The 20561-nt window shown below is 39.0% G+C and overlaps 1 protein-coding gene across 1 annotated transcript in view; it reads right to left on the minus strand.

Annotated features, from left to right (window-relative positions):
• The window catches only part of ECPAS (Ecm29 proteasome adaptor and scaffold), a 2158898-nt gene that overhangs the window by 7998 nt on the left and 2130339 nt on the right, over positions 1-20561 (minus strand). Inside the window, exon 48 of the mRNA XM_044061033.1 lies at positions 12501-12572. Coding sequence (XP_043916968.1) covers positions 12501-12572 — 72 coding nt within the window. The remainder of the gene's footprint in view (positions 1-12500; positions 12573-20561) is intronic.

Here is a 20561-nt window from a genome sequence, read left to right on the forward strand (position 1 = left end):
TGACTCGCATCTGTCCCAACCACTCTTCAATTCTGTTTAATCATTTCATGAAGGCTAATTACTATCATCCACCAACTCATCTGTAAAATACTATTTTCTTGGGCCTCCGCTGAACCATCCACTTCATGACTTCAGACTGTATTCTCTTGGTTCCATTTTTCTTTTAAAAAAGTAACACCCTCATGGACTACATACATTTCCCTTGAAGTACACAAAATTTTTTGTTTCTTCGCTCCTTCTACCTTTTTATATGTTTATACACTTCTAGCATCTTTATATGGCTGCTTCTTCAGATAACTCACTATTTTCCTGATCTGGCCTGAACTGTCTCTGTGATATCAATTAACACAAAATGATTAAATCTCCCACAACTGTGTACAATAATCTGTACTAGCTCACAGTGAATGTATGTGTAGAAGGACAATAACTTTTTGTTATATACAGGGATACTTTTCCTCTGCATGCCAGTATATCAGCCTTTAACATCTCATATTACTTACTTAAATTTAAGATTATCTGATAGGACTTCTCCTGGGTCTATTACTAACTTGTTACTACTGTTTTCCCTTAAAATATGTGATCCTTCTCTTGGGGTTGTGCAAGCCTATATCATTACACAATGAATTTAAGCTGTTATGCCTTACAGATTTTCTTCAGTCTTGCCAAGTTAATGTTTTGTAGGTCCTTTGTCACTCTAACGGCTGACCATTAGTTCTGCCAGTAGTCTTAAGCCCATACACTGGGGAGTCTCCAGCATACAAATGACAGTTGAGCAGAGGGGTCCATCATCCAAATAGCCATGGAGGTGATTGTGACCTTGTCAGTACCTGCAGATGCCAGCAATGAGAACCACTCTAAGCACACAACCTGGGGGCTGATGTAAGCACCTCTGTCACTTTACAGGCCTTCAATGCCTTTCCCATGTGTGCATTGTTTACACACACACAGATGTTTGTCATCAAAACCAGCTTACTGCTGATTTAAGCCTCAACTTGGATGCCCCCCATTCACTAACTTATGGGTTAATAAAGAAGAATACTATTACTGGTATTCCGGTTTGTGGAATCACTGTTTGGTGATACTATGGTGCTGATTTTCGGCTCTGTGGACATTTTTTTATTAATCGTGCACATAGTATTTAGAAGTACCTTGCATTCCTGCCCAAGTTTAATATTTTTGTTTAATGGCCATAAATGCCTTGCCGATACCCTCCCTCAGGCTTTCTCAAGGGGCAAGAGACCAGTCAGTCCTATGGTAAATCTGACAGCATCCATCCAGTTTTTCAGGATTAGTTTAGTTTGAAGGAAGATATTTAACTGCACTGCTTAACCTGCAAAGTAAGTAATGAAGCTCTCTCTCTCTGTCTCTCTACTGCATTTGGTTTAGCTGCTGATGAAGGTTCAGATCTCTGGTTCTAGTAGTAGCTGCACTGTCTGACTTAGAATCAAGAACTATGGGATCTCTAATGACACGGTATGCGAAGCAAAGATCACCCCATAGGAACCTATAAGATAGAGTACAGGGACAAGTCTTCTAGTCTCTCGTGGTAACTAAGGTTCTTAAAAACAGATATTCTTTTGATTAGGAGCCTCTGGGCCTTTATAAGCTTGTTGATAGGTTGAGTGAGGTACATCCCAAAGGAAGCACTGTACTCTATAACTGTTACTCGCTGCTTAACGTCATGGATAGAAGTTTTATTAGGCATGTGAATACTGTAACTTCACCAATAAGAGTAAAGACAGAGCAAAGAGTGGAAGAATGTGGTCATGACTATGACCTACCCATCCAAGTGAGGGCAATGGCTTAAGCTCTAGTATAGCCATCCGGAAGGAAAGAAGTAAAGAGGCATGGTCTGCTTGCTCTTCAAGAGGGGAGTGTCCTGTTGCATATCTGCTAATGAATTTTTGTTGGAGACAAAGGGCCTAACGGAGGTGATATTTTTAAATGGGAGGGGTGTGGCTCCATCTCTCATAGAAGCAGGTGATGACCCCAGGCTGCAACTACTGATACATTTCCACTGACCACTTTTCCTGCACACTAGGGGGATAAAGAGAAATCATCAAACATTCCTAAGGTTACCTGGATGATGGCTGCACCATGATCAGCTCCCACTTGCAATGGGACAAGTAAACTGACACATGGTAATCGGTCAGACAGCCGGTAGGTGTAGGGATGGGCAAGAAAAGTCAAAATTAAAGATCATGAAAGGAACTATACGAGCAGTAAAAATAAGCTATTGGATGCTGGGGTGAATGCGTTGATGTAGAAGGTGCTTCATGACATACTGTAGATCAGAAAGGGCACTCAGAATTCCTGAGCAAAGAATAATCCAAGCATTATGTTGACTTCTGCCTCATAGAAAAATGACTAACCACTGGAGCCATCAAGAGGGGGGGGGGGGTCTTTCAATGCTATATTTTCCTAATTCAAAGTAAACACTTTCCATTGATACTTAGAGTTAGCCCTCACAGAAATTCTCTTAATTTTGTATAATAAAAAAGGCTCTACTTGTCACGAAGACTGAAGCAATGAAATTCTCTTAACAGCAGCAAAAGACAATAACTTTTTGTTTTATACAGGGATACATTTCCTCTGTATGCCAGTATTATATCACCCTTTAACGTCTCACATTACTTACTTAAATTTAAGATGATCTGATAGGACTTATCCTGGGTCTATCATCTAACTTGTCACTACTGTTTTCCTTCTCTTGGTATTTTGCAAGCCTATGACATCATTACACAATGTTTTCCAAGAAAGAAAAAAACAGTCTTCAGAAAAAAAAAAGCCCAATTCAGAAAGGTTACCATGAGGTGTACACTGCACAGTGACTGTTTCTGATTCAGAGACAGTCCTACCATGCTGCTGCAAAATGAAGATATGTGGAGCACTGCAGTAAGCTGCCAATGTGGCCATGCAAAATGTTAATGATGCATTCTGCGGGAGAGACAAATACTAATTAGCCATGTGCCCCCTCAACTCCCAGAATTGCCTGAGGTAATGCGTTTATGCAGCTGAGTGATTCTGTTAATGAACAATGCCAAAAGCCCATGTTCACCCACTACTGCAGAGGTAAGTGCCAGTGAGGTTAGTGATCAGGTCATGTTGGGGATGTGTGTTCATGTGTATGGCTGCATGTGGGAGTGTGTGCGCATCTGCCTGACAGGTCACAGTAGGGGTGGCTAGTGAGAAGTTAGGTTAGCTAAGTATGTGTGCATGTGGTTGGGTGGGTGAGGGGGCTTTCATACCTGCACACTCCCCTAGAATCAGAAGCTGGGGGGACTAGCCACCAAGGAAAACCACACTGGCTGAGATATGAAAAAAATAAATTAAAAAAAGAAACAAATAAGTCTTTGGACCATAGTATTGAAAATATCTGTCCTAGCACCTTTCATTTGGCATGGAAACCAGAATGCCAGATCCCCAGGAAGCCTTCTGAAGGATGCTGTGGAAAAGACAAGCAAAGGTTATTGATACTGTGTCATTTCTGATAAAGGGACAAAGAAATTGATTCCCAAAAAAGCACAGAGGTAATAGTGGAACCAGAGATGAAAGGAGCTAAGGTAAAATTGCTCTACCTAAAAGTTCAAAATAACTTAAGAGGACTGATTTTTCGTCTTATGAAAAAGTTCACTGCTGACAGATGACCAGGCCAACAGCATTTCAGTACTGGTCTCTAAGAGTGAAATCATTGACAATGACCTTTTTTGTTGTGCCTTTCACTGATAAGTCATCTATAATCTTAAGACAAGGAAAACTCACCTGTATCCCAGGAGAAGCAGCCATTCTTAGACTTGTGGCGTTCACCCAAGACAAAGTACTGTAATACTAGCACCTTTTTGTGATGATAAAGGTGATCATAAGTGGCCCCTCTCACAACAAGTTTCTTTTTTCTTTTTTTATTAATTACCAGGACATCTCCACTGATGATGTTTGCAACAACCTCTGTAGATGATTTGTAATTGCCCTGGTCTCCCAGTATAAAGTACTAGCATTTGTGGACTGGCACACATCACAAAATTACATTTTATATCTGCACTCTGGACAAAACATGCAGACAACATGCCTATCCTGGGATGCCACCTTTTTTTCATATCTTTATTACATTATCACTTAAGACAAAGGTGAACATTAACAGAAAAAAAAAACATATCAACTTTGTTTCCATTTACATACATTGCACATCACATATCTTTTCCTTCTTTGCAACTATCAGAAATGCAATGTTACATAAATTGCTGAATTCCTCCCTTCCTTAAATCTTAATTTTCCTCCTCCTGAACATTATTCTGCATGCATTACTCCTTCCCTTTACATAAGATCCCTCCTTCCAGTGGCTTTATCTATTTTATAATATTCAATACTTCAGATACAGTTGGTTTAGACTTTGATTTCCATTATTGGCAGCCAACAGGACTGAACTTAATAAGGCCTTACTATGTCTAGGAAATTCAGATCCTGTATCCCAGCTCAGAAGAATCATTTCCTTAGTTATAGCCATTTGTTCACTCAATATTTCTGACAGAGTGTTCTAAGGGGAATTTTTAAAATCTGCCAACTTATTACACTCCCAAAACCTATGTTCTCAGTTATCTCTTTTATCCCATAACACCTCCAACATTTGCTATCTACCTGAGGAAAAATTCTTTGAACTCGGCAAGGGAATAAAAATATCTGTTCTAACTTTTCCAAGCAAAGGTCCTAAACTTACTGGACTTTGTTGCATATGTGGGAGCCATAAATATGCTCTCCCATTGCTCTCTTGTAAATTGCTTTCCAGTCCCTATCCCAATCTTTTCTAACCTCCTCTGATTGATTCTTGTATCATGCAATATTTGATATGTCCTACTAATTATCCCTTTTGTTTAACAGCAGTTTCTGTACTAGATTCAACTAAAAACTCTACCAGAGCAGGTCTTTCAATGATGATTCCCCTCTCCCATTCTCTTTGCCTATACTCTGATATATATTCCTGGTAGGGAAGTCAGCCTCTAGCCTGCAGTGCAAATGTCTGCTGGGCCTCATCTCACTATATTACCTTTCCCTCTCTAGTTATTTGCTCCAAATACACTGGTTCCTTTATGTGTTTTTTCCAGCAAATTCCTGCCTCCTCTTATTTTCTGTACCCCCTACCTGCAAATTATCCCTACTGGAAATATCTTTAATCCAATGCATGTGTTTGCTTAGTTCTTAGAATAAATTTTCCTTTTTTATGCATACAATATTCTGCACGATTATTATTCACCTTAACAACCTGCATCTGCAATCCCAATCACACTATTTCTTGAACTCCCACCCTGCTTCATCATTATCCCTTTCCATTTTGAATAACCTTCTGCTTGTGTTTATATATATATATATATATATATATATATATATATATATATATATGTGTGTGTGTGTGTGTGTATATGTACATATATATTTATATATATGTATATATACATATATATTTATATATATGTATATATACATATATATTTATATATATGTATATATATTTATATATCCATATATGTATATATATTTATATATCCATATATACATATATATTTATATATCCATATATACATATATATTTATATATCCATATATACATATATATTTATATATCCATATATATTTATATATATATATATATATATATATATATATATATATATATATATATATATATAAAAACAAACCTTAATTATGTAGCTCTAAAGTATCCCCAAGTAATGAGGTAACCCAAAATCACCTTGTTCTATTGGAAAGATCAACATATCCTACTCAACCCTTGCTCTCTTTCCCTCCCAGATAAAGTCCTTCATCTCTTTATTAATTACTGTCCACAACTTATCCTCTGCTGATAAAAATATGGCTGACCTATATACAGAACTAGAGAAACTAAAAACCTTGACCGATTGTACCTTACTATCCATATCCATAAACAAGAGTTTCCAGTTTCTCTGTTTTTGTATTCTTTTGTTTAGTCTCTTCCCACCTATCCTTAACTGCTCTAACACAAGACTTTTTAATCCATGCTCCTAAACACTTCATCTTATTGTATCCACTATAAATATGGGTGTGTGTGATGAACCAATTTGTGTGTGGGTACATAATTTAAGGCTATAGCTTTCGTTTTATCTTTATTAATTTTATATCCCAAAAATACTTGAAACTGTCTCAAAATGTTCCATAACAATGAGATTCCTTCCCTGGATTTATCAGGTATACAATAATATCATCTGCAAATAAAGCTTTTCTTGATTACCATGCCAATTATATCCTTGCATTTCTGAGTCCCTTATTTAATTTGCCAGTTGTTAAACATAAAACAAAGGGAAAAGAAAACACCCGTGCCTGGTTCCTCTGTTCAAACACAACGTACTGGAGAGGAACCATCCATCTTTAATTCTTGCCTCTGATCCTTCATATATCCTCCTAATTAAATTTATTATTGTATTATGAAACTGAAACACTTCCATTACCTTACTCAAATACCAGCTTAATCTGTTGAATGCTTTCTCTGCAGCAAGACCAACTAATAAAAGCAGTGTTTTATTACATTGTTCTTCCCTCTGAATCATCATTGTTCTATTAATGTTGTCAAATGTTAGCCTCCCCTCCTCAAAACTACAGTGATACATATCTAATAATTTGGCAACACCTTTGCCATTCCTTTAGCTAGTGCAGACTCTTCCAGAGGTTTATTACTCTCTTCCCTCCTATGTTCAACACTTCTACAAGAATACCATCGGTTCCTGGAGACTTTCCTGAATATTGATCCTATATCACTGTTTTTCTCTCATGTCCTCCCTCTCCTATATTAATTGGAAGTTGTTGGGCCTCATCCACCTCAAACATTGCTATAATTACATCTTTCATAAATATTGCCATTTGTGCTTTATTTCCATATTTCTCTGCTTTACACAAAGTTTCATAAAATTTCCAAAATATCTCTAATACCTTTACAGGATCTCTGATTATTTGTCTGGTTACAGGTTCAAAAAGTCTGGTGACTTTTCTAAAAGTGTTTGTGCTCTGGAGTTGAGCTGCTTTACAATCTTTCTAAACACATGCATATTATACAGATTACTCCCTTATTTTCCCTTTAGCACTCAGCATTTGCATCTCCTCTTGTTCTGGGAGACTCCTCTTATTCTTCAGTACTTTAACCTTTGCCAGCCCCTCTAAGTCATTCCTATTACTTCTTATCCTTATCTCTTTCTCTTTTTTATTTCTACCCTATTTTAAACTTCATTTTCGTGTTATCCCACTCACTAGCTATAACATCTGATGATATTTCTGTCTTCCCAAATAACTCTTGAATAATTTCCACTACTTATTCCTTAAATTCCTCTTTTTTAACAGGTAGGTGGGAAAATATCAGTGTCTTTTACTTCATTACCCTGTATTTTTATCTTGGCTTTTATTGGTGACTGATCTGAAATACTTAGATATGTCAACCTTTTCAATTAAATGCACATGCTCCTGTGAAATATAATTTCTATCTAGTCTAGCCCATTTATTGTACCTTGAGGAATAATATGTAAATCATATCCGGAGTTCGTACTACTGAATTTAAATCTTCCATATCAAATATTTTCATATATTTCTTCAGAAATCAACCGTCTTTTGTTATATATTCCCTTACAGGTCCTACTATTATATCCTCACAACTGAATTTCAGATTCCAGTCCCCACCTAGAAGTAATATTCGCTGCTGAAAACAGATTTTTCCCAAATTTTTCTTAAACTCCATAAAAACAGATTTTGTGGAATATGAATACATGCCAGCATAATCCTCTTCCCTTGCCAATAAACCTATACTACAACATATCTACCATTATTGTCTTTTTTCATCTTCTGTCACAACTGGAGCCCCTACAGCAATTAGTACAATCATTCCTCCTTTCCTCTCTCCCTGATATTTTGTTGAATATACACCCTGAAAATCTTTTCTTTGTCAAATTCACAACCTTATTTCTTTCCAAATGTTTCTTGTGCAGCATTGCTATTACCACTATGCATTTCTTAATATAATTCGACATTCTTTCCTTTTTGACTATTCCTATAAGGCTATTTACATTCCAAGATAATATGGATAGCATAGTCATTATGACAAAAAGCAACTGTTTCTAATTATACATGTCATTTTTTGTGTGTCAATCTCCAACTTTCGTGTTACATGCACACACTTTATACAGTTGTATCCTCTTATCTCTAACTGAACCTATATCACATTTTTTCAATACTTTTTGTTTTAATGAAAGCCCTCAAACAGTTTTAGAACACATATACAACTATGTAGACTTTCACAAAATGAGGTTTAAACCTCCTGATAGGAACAATTGCCCTAAATTGAGAGCTGCACCCACATACATTATCTAACTTAAAATTAAGGTTACCCATGCTCAAGCACATACTACAGCCTGTGTCCCGACTTACAATGACTGTGTCTGTTCTTTTTGTATTTCTATTTCCCTCCCAGAGGTGAGAAACAACTAGTATTCTTTCAGAAAACATTAACTTTTGCCCCAAGAAAAAGTGCACTGACTATCTTTAAATAAATTTAAATTGCATGCTGTTCTACTACATGTATTAACATATGAAGGCTGCCAGATAGACTGCTATCACTTACTTCCCATAATTGCAAACTTGATTTTTTCACTGACCTGTTTGCCATTGCACCTTTAAATTTTGCATTTCTCTCAGCAAAGAATGAACTCTCAAGATTAATTGCTTGGACAGGCAAACAGCTTGTCTCCATGTAGTAGTCCAGAATGAACATTAAGAATGCTTTTTTCAGTCTTTCTTCTCATTATAATCTGAAGCCTATATTTCTTACAACTAAAAAAGTACTTGCATAATTTAATATCATTAACATATACAATAGCTCATGAAAAGACCCCCCCATTTAAACTATTCCTGAATACACAATACATAAATTGTTTTACCATACATATATATGCGCACGCATGCATGCACACACACACACACACACACACACACACACACACACATATATATATATATATATATATATATATATCTACACACACACACACACACACACACACATATATATATCTACACACACACACACATATATATATATATATATATATATATATATATATATATGGGTCTACTATTTTTAATTGTATGGATGTTTCAGCGAACAGTTAAGCCAACTCACTTCTCTGAACAGTCAGTATTCCAAAAAAAGCAAATTTCCGAAGGTTGTTCCAGCGACCAGTAGTTTGAGAGCACTTGTCGGTTTTTAGAGGAGATCGCACTACAGTAAGGATTGGGAAGATGACCCTTGTTGTCACTGTAGTGCGATCTCTGAGTTGGTATATTTAATTTGCAGGGGGATTGGGGGGGGTGCAAAAATTATTACAAGTGTTTGTTTGGATTTTCTAACTGGTTGTTTTGGTGTTAAGGAATTAGGAAACCTGCTGTTTCGGAATACTGAGTGTTTGGAGAAGTGAGTTTGCTTAACTGATGGTCGCTGAAACGTCCGTTTGATAAAAAGTAGTAGACTCGTGCATATATATATATATATATATATATATATAGATTCACTTTAGAAGCTCAAAATACTGAAATCTCGAAATTCTGATTTTCGAGCCCATAAAGTAGAATCCTGAGAACAGCAAAAGCTCAGACATGCGAAAATCAAAACCTTGACTACAGGTGGTTTTGAATTTCGCGCTTCTGAGGTTTTCACTGTGGTTATGGATTCAGGTAAGTGTGTGTGTGTGTGTGTGTGTGTGTGTGTGTGTCAAGGGTTTTGGATAGGGGCTGTGTGTGTCAGTGTGTTTTTTTACTGTGATGTGAGTGTACGAGGGGAATGTAGCTTGTGTGGCGGTGTTTTGTGTGCGTTTGTGTGTAGTGCGACCTCGGAGTGAGAATATTTAAGTAGGGGGTGTGGGGAGCTTGTGTTTGTGTGTGGGGAGGATTGTGTGTGTGTGTGTGTGTGTGTGTGTGTGTGTGCAATAGAAGCACAAAATTCAAAATCTCCAGTGTGCAAGACTTTGAATTTTGTGGTTATGACTTTTCATGGTTTCAAAAATTCGACTTTATAGCTTTGAAATACTGAATTTCGATATTTCAGTATTTCGAGGATATAAAGCGAATCCATATATATATAGATATATATATATATATAGATATATATAAATAACATGCAGGTTATATCATGAAATGTTTTATACAAATACTAAGAAGAACAAAATTTGTTTTACTTTGTTACATTTTTTCAGTATCCTTCACATTAATGATATAAAATGGGGTACATGTTTTTAAGTCCACCCACAAGTTTAACAAGATCAACACAAGTCTACTCATTCTCAGCCAATCCTATTAGAAAGTCACATTTCACAGGTGTGACTGACGCTTTATACTCTCTCCTTTTTTTTCACTAATGTCAGTGTTGCTGGTCTTTCTTCTGTTCATCTACATCTCCCAACAGCATTCTCTGCTTTAAGTCCAAAGTAATCTTGATTCTTCTAGTCGACTCCTGTGCTTTTTTCTCTCTCACATGCATTTTCCTTTGGAACACTGGAAAAGATTTCACTGGTAAGTGTCTCTATGAGCTTTATTGTCAAAAGATTGAGAATCATGCCCCCTTCTGTTTGCTGTCGCACTTTTCAATGGATACACTTACTTCCTTCTCAGCCTGTTCTACACCAAAAATGTAATTGTTCCTCCAGGAAAAAAAATTCTGAAGACAGCTAGATAGAACAGCTAGAGTCTTACCCTTGCCTCTTGATATTCCCTGACTGCTGGGTGCATGGCAAATAATAATTTCCCACAAACTCTCTGATGTTTCCAATTTGTAATACTTTTCCCTTTAGCTACAGTTTTGTCTGGATCAACTCTTTCTCCTGGTATGACTTCATCTTTACTAATAGAAGCCTTAGCTGTTTTTTCATGGCCAGGTTTGGAGCATACACTTGATGTGCCCTTTCAATTTTTAAATCCTGATGAGGAATACCAGCCCAGCTGATTATTAAGTTACACAGACTGCTCCTTCCATTTTTTTTCTGGTACAGCAGAAAATCTCAGGTTTTCTCTGTGCTTTTCTTCTTCTAACTCTACCATTTTTTGAAACATCTCTTCTTGAGAAGTGTTGTATGCAGCCAAACTTTTCTTCACTTCAACCTCTGATTGTTGCAGTTTTATCAGTTCATCTGACTAGCCAAGTTAAACTTATATTTTTCAAGCTTTTTGTTATTCGAGTTGATATACTCCTTCAATATTTAATTTATTTTAATGAAGAAAGCCCAGTAGTTAATGTGTGGTATGATCCTGGTGGCATTTCCACTGCTGACACTCTACATTCGGGATGGACCCGTCAGGCTTATTCTGTTTGAAGACTTCATCTCAAAATCCTGTGAAAGACATAGCTAGACAAGAACATCCTCACTTAATTGGAATGGTTTCTTCAGTTTTTAATGTGGCCACTAACTGTCATTTCTCACCTAAGGAGAGAGAGATTTTAACCTCCTTACAGAAACACTAGACCTGCAAAAATATACAGTGATAAATGGAAAAGATTTATCCAATGGGTAGCCAGAGAAGGATCAAAACTACACTCAGCACCCTTGGACAAGTTTTGAAATACATTTAATTATTTTTTTCCTACAAGTTACTGGAAGCCATTTCTTATACCAAATCTGAAGCTTGAACTGCTTTTTGTTAAACAGGTGCAAAATTCTTACCAGACAGCATTTTCTCTTCACCTTTTGTGGTTAACTTTCTTTCAGGTTCTCTAAATTTCTTCTTTGCTGGCATCTAGGCAGCGTACTTACTAGCCATTAACTAATTTTACTCGCGCTGACACAATCACGCTTGTCAGTTTTTTTTTCACACTGCGAGAGCTGAAATAAAGCTGATGATCAGTTTGCAGCTATCTTAGAAGTTCCTTGGATGCTATCTTTTGATAAGAATGGTATTTTCAGAACAAAGAATCTAACATAGTGTAGATACTAACTTAATCTGGAGGACAAATGGCTAAAAACATGTAAAATTTTAGAAATGAAAAAGGCAAACCTGAGTGCAGGACATTACAGATGCATAAATGTAGTAACGAGTTATGGTAAACTAAAAACTGAGATGGCATCAAACTCATGGATGGACTGATAGATAAGCTCTGTTCTTATCAAGTTGTAGTAAAGCATTGAGGTAAGGCCTCCTTTTTTTCTAGACTGTCCACCAATACCACCAATTAGAAATCTCATTAGAAGTGACAGAAGATGTTACAGTACAACTCAACACACCAAAGAGCTCTAGCTAATGAGTGAAGGACAGTTCCACAAAAGAATGCCATGGTGACCCATATCAATCAATGATTCTTCCTTTACTGAGCAAAACTCATGAAACATGAAGAAAAGTTAATTTCGGTTTTACACGACTTGGATTAAAACATTAAGATAAATTCAATCCGCAGCAAATATCTACATAACCAATGCAGAAACAAATAAAAATAACCTGATTTTAAAACTTACCTTCTAATTTCTTAAGAAGGACTTCTACTACAGCTAGGCCTTCTGCTCTTACAGAAGAGTAACTTTTGTTTTCTTAAAGGATAAAAAAGAAAAAAATATATATACATATTTATTCGGTGTAATATATGAATAATTATAAAAGTTCAAATAATCAGGTTAAAAGATTTAAAAGTGCAGTATAAATCAACATAATAAGTTAAGAAAAATATAAACATTCACTGTAACTCTTGCTTAGCTTATAGAGATTTCACTACTCAGCCTTGCCCATTAAAGGTGTATTATCAGAAGATCTGCTACCAAACAAAAGAAAAAAAAACTTAATGTACGGGATGTGCTTACCATAAAACTAGATTTGTAATAAGTGTGTCCATTTTTGTTAACGCAGTCCTACATACCATGAGCATTAGGACTGCTCAACACCTAGAGCTGGTTCAGATAATCTGCACTCTATTACATAGGTTCATAGGTACTTAGTAGGCATGCCGCCCAAGAAACAACTAAGGAGCTTAGCCCAAATCCCAATTACTCAAAGCACTTCTAGTTAAGTGACTTCACTCAAGCTTTCAAGGTCACAAAGTAGTGCAAATGACGTTGGAAATTTTCAGACTCTGTACTCCTGAAAAAGGAAACAGCTCATTAAAACATCAGAGCTTTAGATCTCTGAGCTGTCAGATAGCTTCCATAGTGCTGCCTGATTCCCATTTTTTCATCTTTTCTTGGTGCTCATTTTGGGCATCCTGATGATACAGTATAATGCAGGTAACTCCTGGAAAGTAGTGAGGAAGATGAGGAGAAGGAATATGCAATACTAGGCAGTCTGCTGCTAATTGTTGGGATAGGACAGCAAAAGACTGCCTAGTTACTTTGAGCTTCTGTAAGGGGAAGGCTGGGTGAGCTGTGTTATTAAACAGGGTTGCAATTCTTGCAGACCTAGTGTTAAGGTAACTCTCATATCTGGTAAGAGAGAGTCCATCTTTAGTAATAGGACTGAGTCAGCAGCTACACACCTGGGTGAGCCTGGTTACATAAGCATCCCTTGACTACAGTAGCCACAGAGATAGAGCGAGCCCTGGAAACAATATTTTAGTTTGTGGTGCTTGCCCGATACGTGCAATCAGACAATGTTAGTGAAGTGCAAATATCAACTGCTGAGGTTACTTCTTAGAAGCGCGGCTGGTGTGACCACTGTTCTAAGTGAGTGGGCCCTCAGGGAATGCCGGTAAGCTCTGGCCTGCCTTAATATAGCAAAATGTTATGACAGCTGATAGCCACCTGGGGAAACGACTCTGGTTAGTGGATGGTATTTTTCTGTGTGGTGCAAAAAACAAAGAGCTAGTCTTTTGACTGTCTGATTCTGCCAAAATAAAATCTTTGAATTCTGTGGAAATTCCTGCAGTGAAAGAGGTTGCCCCCCTTGGTTTGGACAGGTAGGAAAGAAACAGGTAAGGTAATGGAGTGCTTCACCTTGGCTTTGCATGTTAGTTTGACGATGGCCATGAAATAGGGCTTGTCCTAAGCAACACTCTATCCTTACGAAAGGTCAAGTAAAGAGGTTCTACTAAATGGGTTTGCAACTCTGATGCCCTGCTTGGTGATGCTATTTCCAAAAGTAGAACGGTCTTCCATGACAGTTTTCTAAGGTCTGCCGATGCCTGCCTTGAAACAAGGTTCTGTCAGCATCTACAGAATGAAGTACGAGTTCCAAGGTGGCAAGGAATCACAGACTGACCACCTTTAAATAAAAAGTAGTTTTTAAAAATGCCTTGCTGACCCTAGTAGTAAACTAAGGAAGTTAAGCACTGCCCATAGAGGAAGTTTCACATAACAGTCACACTCACTTCAATGGAGGTATAATGTAGGTCATGCTCAATGTCCAGTGTTTTAAAACTTGTCCAAGGGTGCAGAGTGTAGTTTTGATCCTTCTCTGGCTACCCATTGGATAAATCTTTTCCATTTATCACTGTATATTGTTTGCAGGTCTAGTGTTTCTGTAAGAAGGTTAAAATCTCTCTCTCCTTAGGTGAGAAATGACAGTTAGTGGCCACATTAAAAACTGAAGAAACCATTCCAATTAAGTGAGGGTGTTCTTGTCTGGCTATGTCTTTCACAGGATTTTGAGATGAAGTCTTCAAACAGAATAAGCCTGAAGGGTCCATCCAGAATGTAGTGTGTCAGCAGTGGAAATGCCACCAGGATCATACCACACATTAACTACTGGGTTTTCTTCATTATTCTAAGTATGAAGATAGATGGTAAGCCAGCGTACAGAAGACCCTGGAGACCAGTTATTCAACCATGTCTCACTCACCTTGCTGCCACTTGATGAAATGGAGGAGTCTAAATCTGGCATTTCTGATTTAATAGTAATGCAGAAATATTTATTACTGGCTGACCCCATCATCTGAATATTCTGCTAACCATTTTTTTTTTTTTTTACTAGGGACCATACCTGTGGCAGATGGTGGCTTCTTCCTAGCCTGTCTGCTAGCACATTTAACTCCCTTAGTATGTGAGATGGCAACAGTAATAACTGGTAAACTATGACTCAGTCAAGCAACTTTAGAGTCTTGTTGCACAGGAGAAAAATGTTGGTACTTTTGTGTGCCAGAGTGTCCCCATGGAAGGGTACCTTAGAAGGCCTGTAGAGAAATAAGCATTGCATGAAACACAAACACACTGACGAGAAGAGATGGGAAGCTGCAAGTCCTGTCAGGACCAGGAACCTTGGGCTGTTTTTCCCCTAGGATACCTCCCTCCACTCTAGGGTATCTGCGGTGAGCAAGGTAGTGGGTAGGGGAACTTGGAATGACTTTCCTAAGGAAAGGTTTGGGATTTGCAACAACCATCATCATCATCATCAACCCCCTTTTTTCTACATGGGGATGGAATGTCACATCAACTGGTGCCATCTCTCTCATGATTCATTTTCACTCTTCAACCTTCTTCGAGTCATGTCTGAATGTCAAGGGTCTTCTTTCACACAATACACCCAACTCTTTGCTGGGCATCCTTGCTTCCTCTTCCCTTCTCCTGGTCTCCCCCAAATCATCTTCACCAGACTGTCTTCTGCTTTCTGTGTGCCTGATCCACTATAATCTGTTCTCTTTGACCTTCTCTGCAATTGAAGCTACTCAAGACTTCTGCTCTGATGTTCTTACTTCTTCTGTATGTGCCACAGCATGCATCCTACCACCCATCTTAGGCACTTCATCTCCATCACGTCTAGCTTCCTCGACTGCCATGTTTCTGTACCATACAGTAGTATACACCTTACTTTACAACTTCTTTGTTATTTTCATCACATACTATCCCTGACGCACTATGCCAGATGGCTGCAGCCCCTCTGATTCTAGCACTGACCTCCACATTCAGATTTCCCTTCTCTTCAACCACATCTCCCAGATACTTCAGTTTTCTTCTTTGACTTCCCTCACTTGTGGCCATTACAGCAGATCTGTACTCAAGTTTCATCCTGTGTGCCTTCCGTTTTGCATTCCATCATGTGTGGTCACTATTCTAGCCATATCATGTACAAAGATTCAGTATGGATTCTTTGTAACATCAGCTGCTCATGCTGTCATCATCATAAATGGAGAAGTGAGTAAGTCACATACAGAACTGTGCATGGGGCACTATATAGATGGTTGCTGTCATATACAACAGGACCCCTGAGCATATACTCCAATGTGCCACCATGGGATCTGAGAAGAAGCTACAAGGAACTTAGGAGACCCTTCATTTTCTCTTCTACAGTGAAGGTTTTACAAATATTGGTACACAAAATACACACGAGGAAGGTGAAATACTGAGGGGGGACGACGACGACTGAACAGTCTCATCAGAAATTGCACTTGGTGATTCAGATTGTCCTGGGAAAGGAGCAACAAGGAGCCAGTCATCTAGTTTGGCAAGAACTTGGAGTCTGCCAGTCTCTGGTTTGCTGGCATGACTGACATATACTTTATATAGAGGCTGTGGTGACAGAAAAGGGTGGGCTTTTGGTCTTGTAGTCAAAGGCTCCTAATCTGAAGCATAAACACTTCTTTGAATCATTGTCTACCTTTGTATGGATGTAGGTGGCCTGGAGGTCCAAAAACCATACCCAATCTCCTCTTGACAGATATTGCACGATCATTTGCACAGAGCTTATTTTGAATTTTTCTTTGCTCCCATATTTGTTCTGGCCACTGTGAGCTACAATAGGCATGAACTCCTGTTTTTATCCCTAAAAACATCTTGGGTAGTAATCATGATATCTCTAAATGTGTGAGTTTGTCTATAATACCCGAGTGAAGTATTGTGTCAAATATATTTTCCAGGTCAAGGTAGGCACTACACACCATTCTGTCCTCATCCATATCTCTACTGACCTTCTTGAAGAAGTCCAGCAGGTTTAACAGTTATGACCTCCCTTTGGTGAAACCGAACTGGGATGGGTGCAGTGTCTGAAGACATCCTATGTCTGTCAGGTCCACAATACAAACAATGCATATGTGGGTAATGAACCCACAGTCAATAAGCTTCCAACATTGCAGCAGTTGTGCTTTACCTGTTGAGCTACTCTACTTAATGTCATTCCCCAATGTGAAACAACAAGAAGTGGGTGTGCTCTGGGGTGGTTTGAGGCTTTGACAATTGCATGCAAGTCCTTCCTGTTTCTGTCTCATCCCCATCTCCAGTCCAGATCAATCCTGACCAGTCCACTGGGGAATGACAGGTGGAGCACATATCCCCAGCTACATTCCTCCAATTTTTTCCTCCCTCCACAGATAAGCAGGCTCTGTCTCACCAGTTATTCTCCCCAATACCAGTTAGCTTCAACAATACCTACAGCTCTCGCCAAAGCCTATGTCATAGTCAGGGTTCCATTCCTCTATGCCATGGAGCTGATCTTGAGTAGGTTACAGACTTAGATGGCTAATGATGTGTTCTTGCAGCCATAACTGGAATACTCACCAGGCAAACATCTGCTTGATGTCTAGGCTCCAAACTGTGTACCTTAGCGTGGAGTGGCCTAAAGAACTCCCATTGAAAGGAACTAGCCAGGCAAAGAAGACCTGGGAAATCATTCCAGGAGAACAGTTCCTGACCCTGAGTACCAATGATATGTGATAAGACAGCTCAAGAGACTGCCCATTGAGATCATGATGGTCAAATACTGGCTCCTGCATACCACCTGGGCCAGAGTCACACAAGAACCCTAAGAAACACCCAAATGTTGGGAGCTGAAAGTGCTACTCCTGGGTCAAGCCTTGACCTGTCATGCTAGTGTTTGTTCCTGTGATGTCCTGAAGTACACCTAGAGTTGTAAGAAAGGCCCTCCCCATCAGTCGTCATGCAAACAGCTCTGTCATAAATTGTTATACTCTTGATCATGATACAGGCCAACGTCTTCTATGTTCTTTGCTTATGGGTACCTGAACTGGTACCTGAACTGAATATCTGGTACTTGCGGCAGATGTCAGAGCTGTGATCTTCCAAAAAAAAAAAAAAGTACAGGCATGGCTACTGTAGGCCCAGGGTGGTATTCTGATACTACGTGGACACTTATTGTGCCTGGACCATGGCATAACGACTGTCCTCACTCTGGAATAAGACGGAAGTTTCCTATCTCCTTCAAAGCTAAGAAAGGGCAGAGTAAACTCGAGCCTCTTTCTGAAGGGCATATGGTCTCTACAGCCAATTTGAAAAGTAGTGTCTCAGTTTCTCTCAAAAGTTCTGTGATAGTGTCTGGTACCTGAGCGCATTTCTTTCTGTGGAGCAAACATACAAGTCCTAACTGGTGGTTTTCCTGATAGCATTAAATGCACACCATTTCCTACTGATTGTTGGCTAGTCTGGGAAGAATTCATAGAATCACTTGAGGACTAACAGAGGGTTCATCATTCTTGGTGATTTGGTTGTAATAAGAGGGGAAGGCATGGAGTGACTGATGTTTTAGAATCCTCCTCATTTTATTAGAGGGCTTCTTCTTACTAAAGGATCAGGGTGATCTGGATGAACCAGAAGGTGTCAAAGCACTGTAGACATCCTCTGCTATAAATAATGTATTTTTCTTTTTTTTACAGGTCCTCAGCCAGATCCTGGAAAGCCTGCCCAAAAACGCTGTTTTCCCTGGAAGGAGGAAGGAGATAACCTAGGACAGCCTCCTGAACTCATCCTTAAAGGAAAGGTGCCACAGCTATACTATCTAATGAAGGTACATACTGTATAGCCTGCTGTCTTCACAACATTAGGGCAATCAATATTAGAGCACACCACATGGAAATCAACAGCAAAAGGGGGTTCACAGGTTTAAGGAAATAAGCTTAGAGTCAACGGTCTTCCAGAATCTTGACGACCATTATCTCTTGTTTAAGCTTATGGATGTCCACGTAGTTATCCATATGTTTATTAACCTAGCACTACTGTTAATTGTGACTTTAAAGGTTAAAATTATTTGTGATGATATTTCATCACCCTCGTCCCCAACTACCATCATCTGTACATTTTATGATTAACTTGTCAGAAAGCCAGATGGTCATTCACAACTTGGGACATAAGGCACAGATTTCAATCCTTACTCAAAACTACCCACAGAAAAGATGGCAAACTGCCAAGAAATGGGACAGCTGTTGAAACCTATATGACTAATGCAGGTTACTATAGTCACTGGTCTTCCAGGTAAAGAAATCGCTGAATCTTTTCTAGATAGTCAAGGCTGCTAGTCAGATTCTAGAATGGGTCATTATTTAAGCTTTGTTATGGGTCTTAACTAGTTCATGCTTGACCCTGGAATGTTAGCTTCACAAGTACTTGGTCCACTAAGGAAAAATGGAACCTAGACAGATGATAAAAATAGCTGAGGAAGCTAAATTTCAACATGACAAAGGAAAGCACCCTCTTGCACACCCTCCTGAAAGCCTTAGACTCCTTTTTCCAATGGTAAGTTACTGTGGTCTCTCAGGACAATGCTGAACCAAAGAGATCACAGGAGAGTCTGCCCTAGGAAGCATTTCAAAATGCTGGTGGTCTGCAGACAGCATCAACCTTTGAAGGAGGAAAGAGAACAGAGACCAGATGCTTCCAGACTGTACAGGCACAGATGGCATAGTTAAGTAGAGGCAAGGTTCTGCCTTGTCCAAATAGTTGTTTAACTATTTCTGTAGAGAAGGAAAGGGACCATAGGCTGCTCCATAGAGAACTATTATTGGTTTAAATCTCTTTATGACAGGAGGAGGACCGAGGGGAGAGTGGAAGGTGTAGGAGGACCCTTTGGCCTTAACTTTATTTTTTTTTTCTTACATAACTGTTGTTCCTCCATTCCTGCTGACTACATGACACACCATCAGAGTAATTTCTTTAAGCTGTACTGTCTGTTACATATGCCTGGTGATACTCAAGTGGTGGGCACAGTATGGGGATTCAAGTGAAGTAACCCACAGGCAGACTTGCTCCCATTACAATAAGGTTTCCCATTAGGTCTCTAATCTCCACTGGGGATGCATGCAAGCCCAGAGACACATGACCTTTCCTTTTTCCTTCCCAGGTACAAATCAAAAGACACTCTCCAATCACTCTTCACATTTCTTAGCCAGCTCCTCCAATATCCAGGCCAATATTCAAACACTGGTCATCTGGGTTATAGTCATGGCTTTAGCTTTCAACTACATGGATTGGCTTTCATTGATAGTATCTGTTTCACGGATGAAGGTCTTGGAATCCTCTTCCCAACACACAGAGGGACAAGGGAGAACATTTCCTTACCCTAGCTTTTGAAAGGGTGGAGCTGCATAGGCTGACTGTATGGGGTAAAATGGGCAAAGGGTGAGCACCAGAAGTTGTCAATGGGACACCAGAACAAGCAGAATGGCTTATCAGAGGCAATGCTGGGGGCTGGTAAGGCATGAGCAGTGCTTAATGCCCATATCCAGCATAGTTCCCCCTAAGGATGCTCCCTGCACCTGTGATGACAAGTCCCAACTCTCTCCTGATGATCAGTGCTCTCTGTATAGGCTTGCCTTTTGGCCCCTTGCGTGAGAGGACCCAGATGACCCTCCAAGTTGGGTCAGTGAGCCCTTC

The sequence above is a fragment of the Protopterus annectens genome, chromosome 2.part0 (assembly GCF_019279795.1).
Source record: "Protopterus annectens isolate FY-2018-M chromosome 2.part0, PAN1.0, whole genome shotgun sequence".
Classification (NCBI taxonomy): Eukaryota; Metazoa; Chordata; order Ceratodontiformes; family Protopteridae; genus Protopterus; species Protopterus annectens.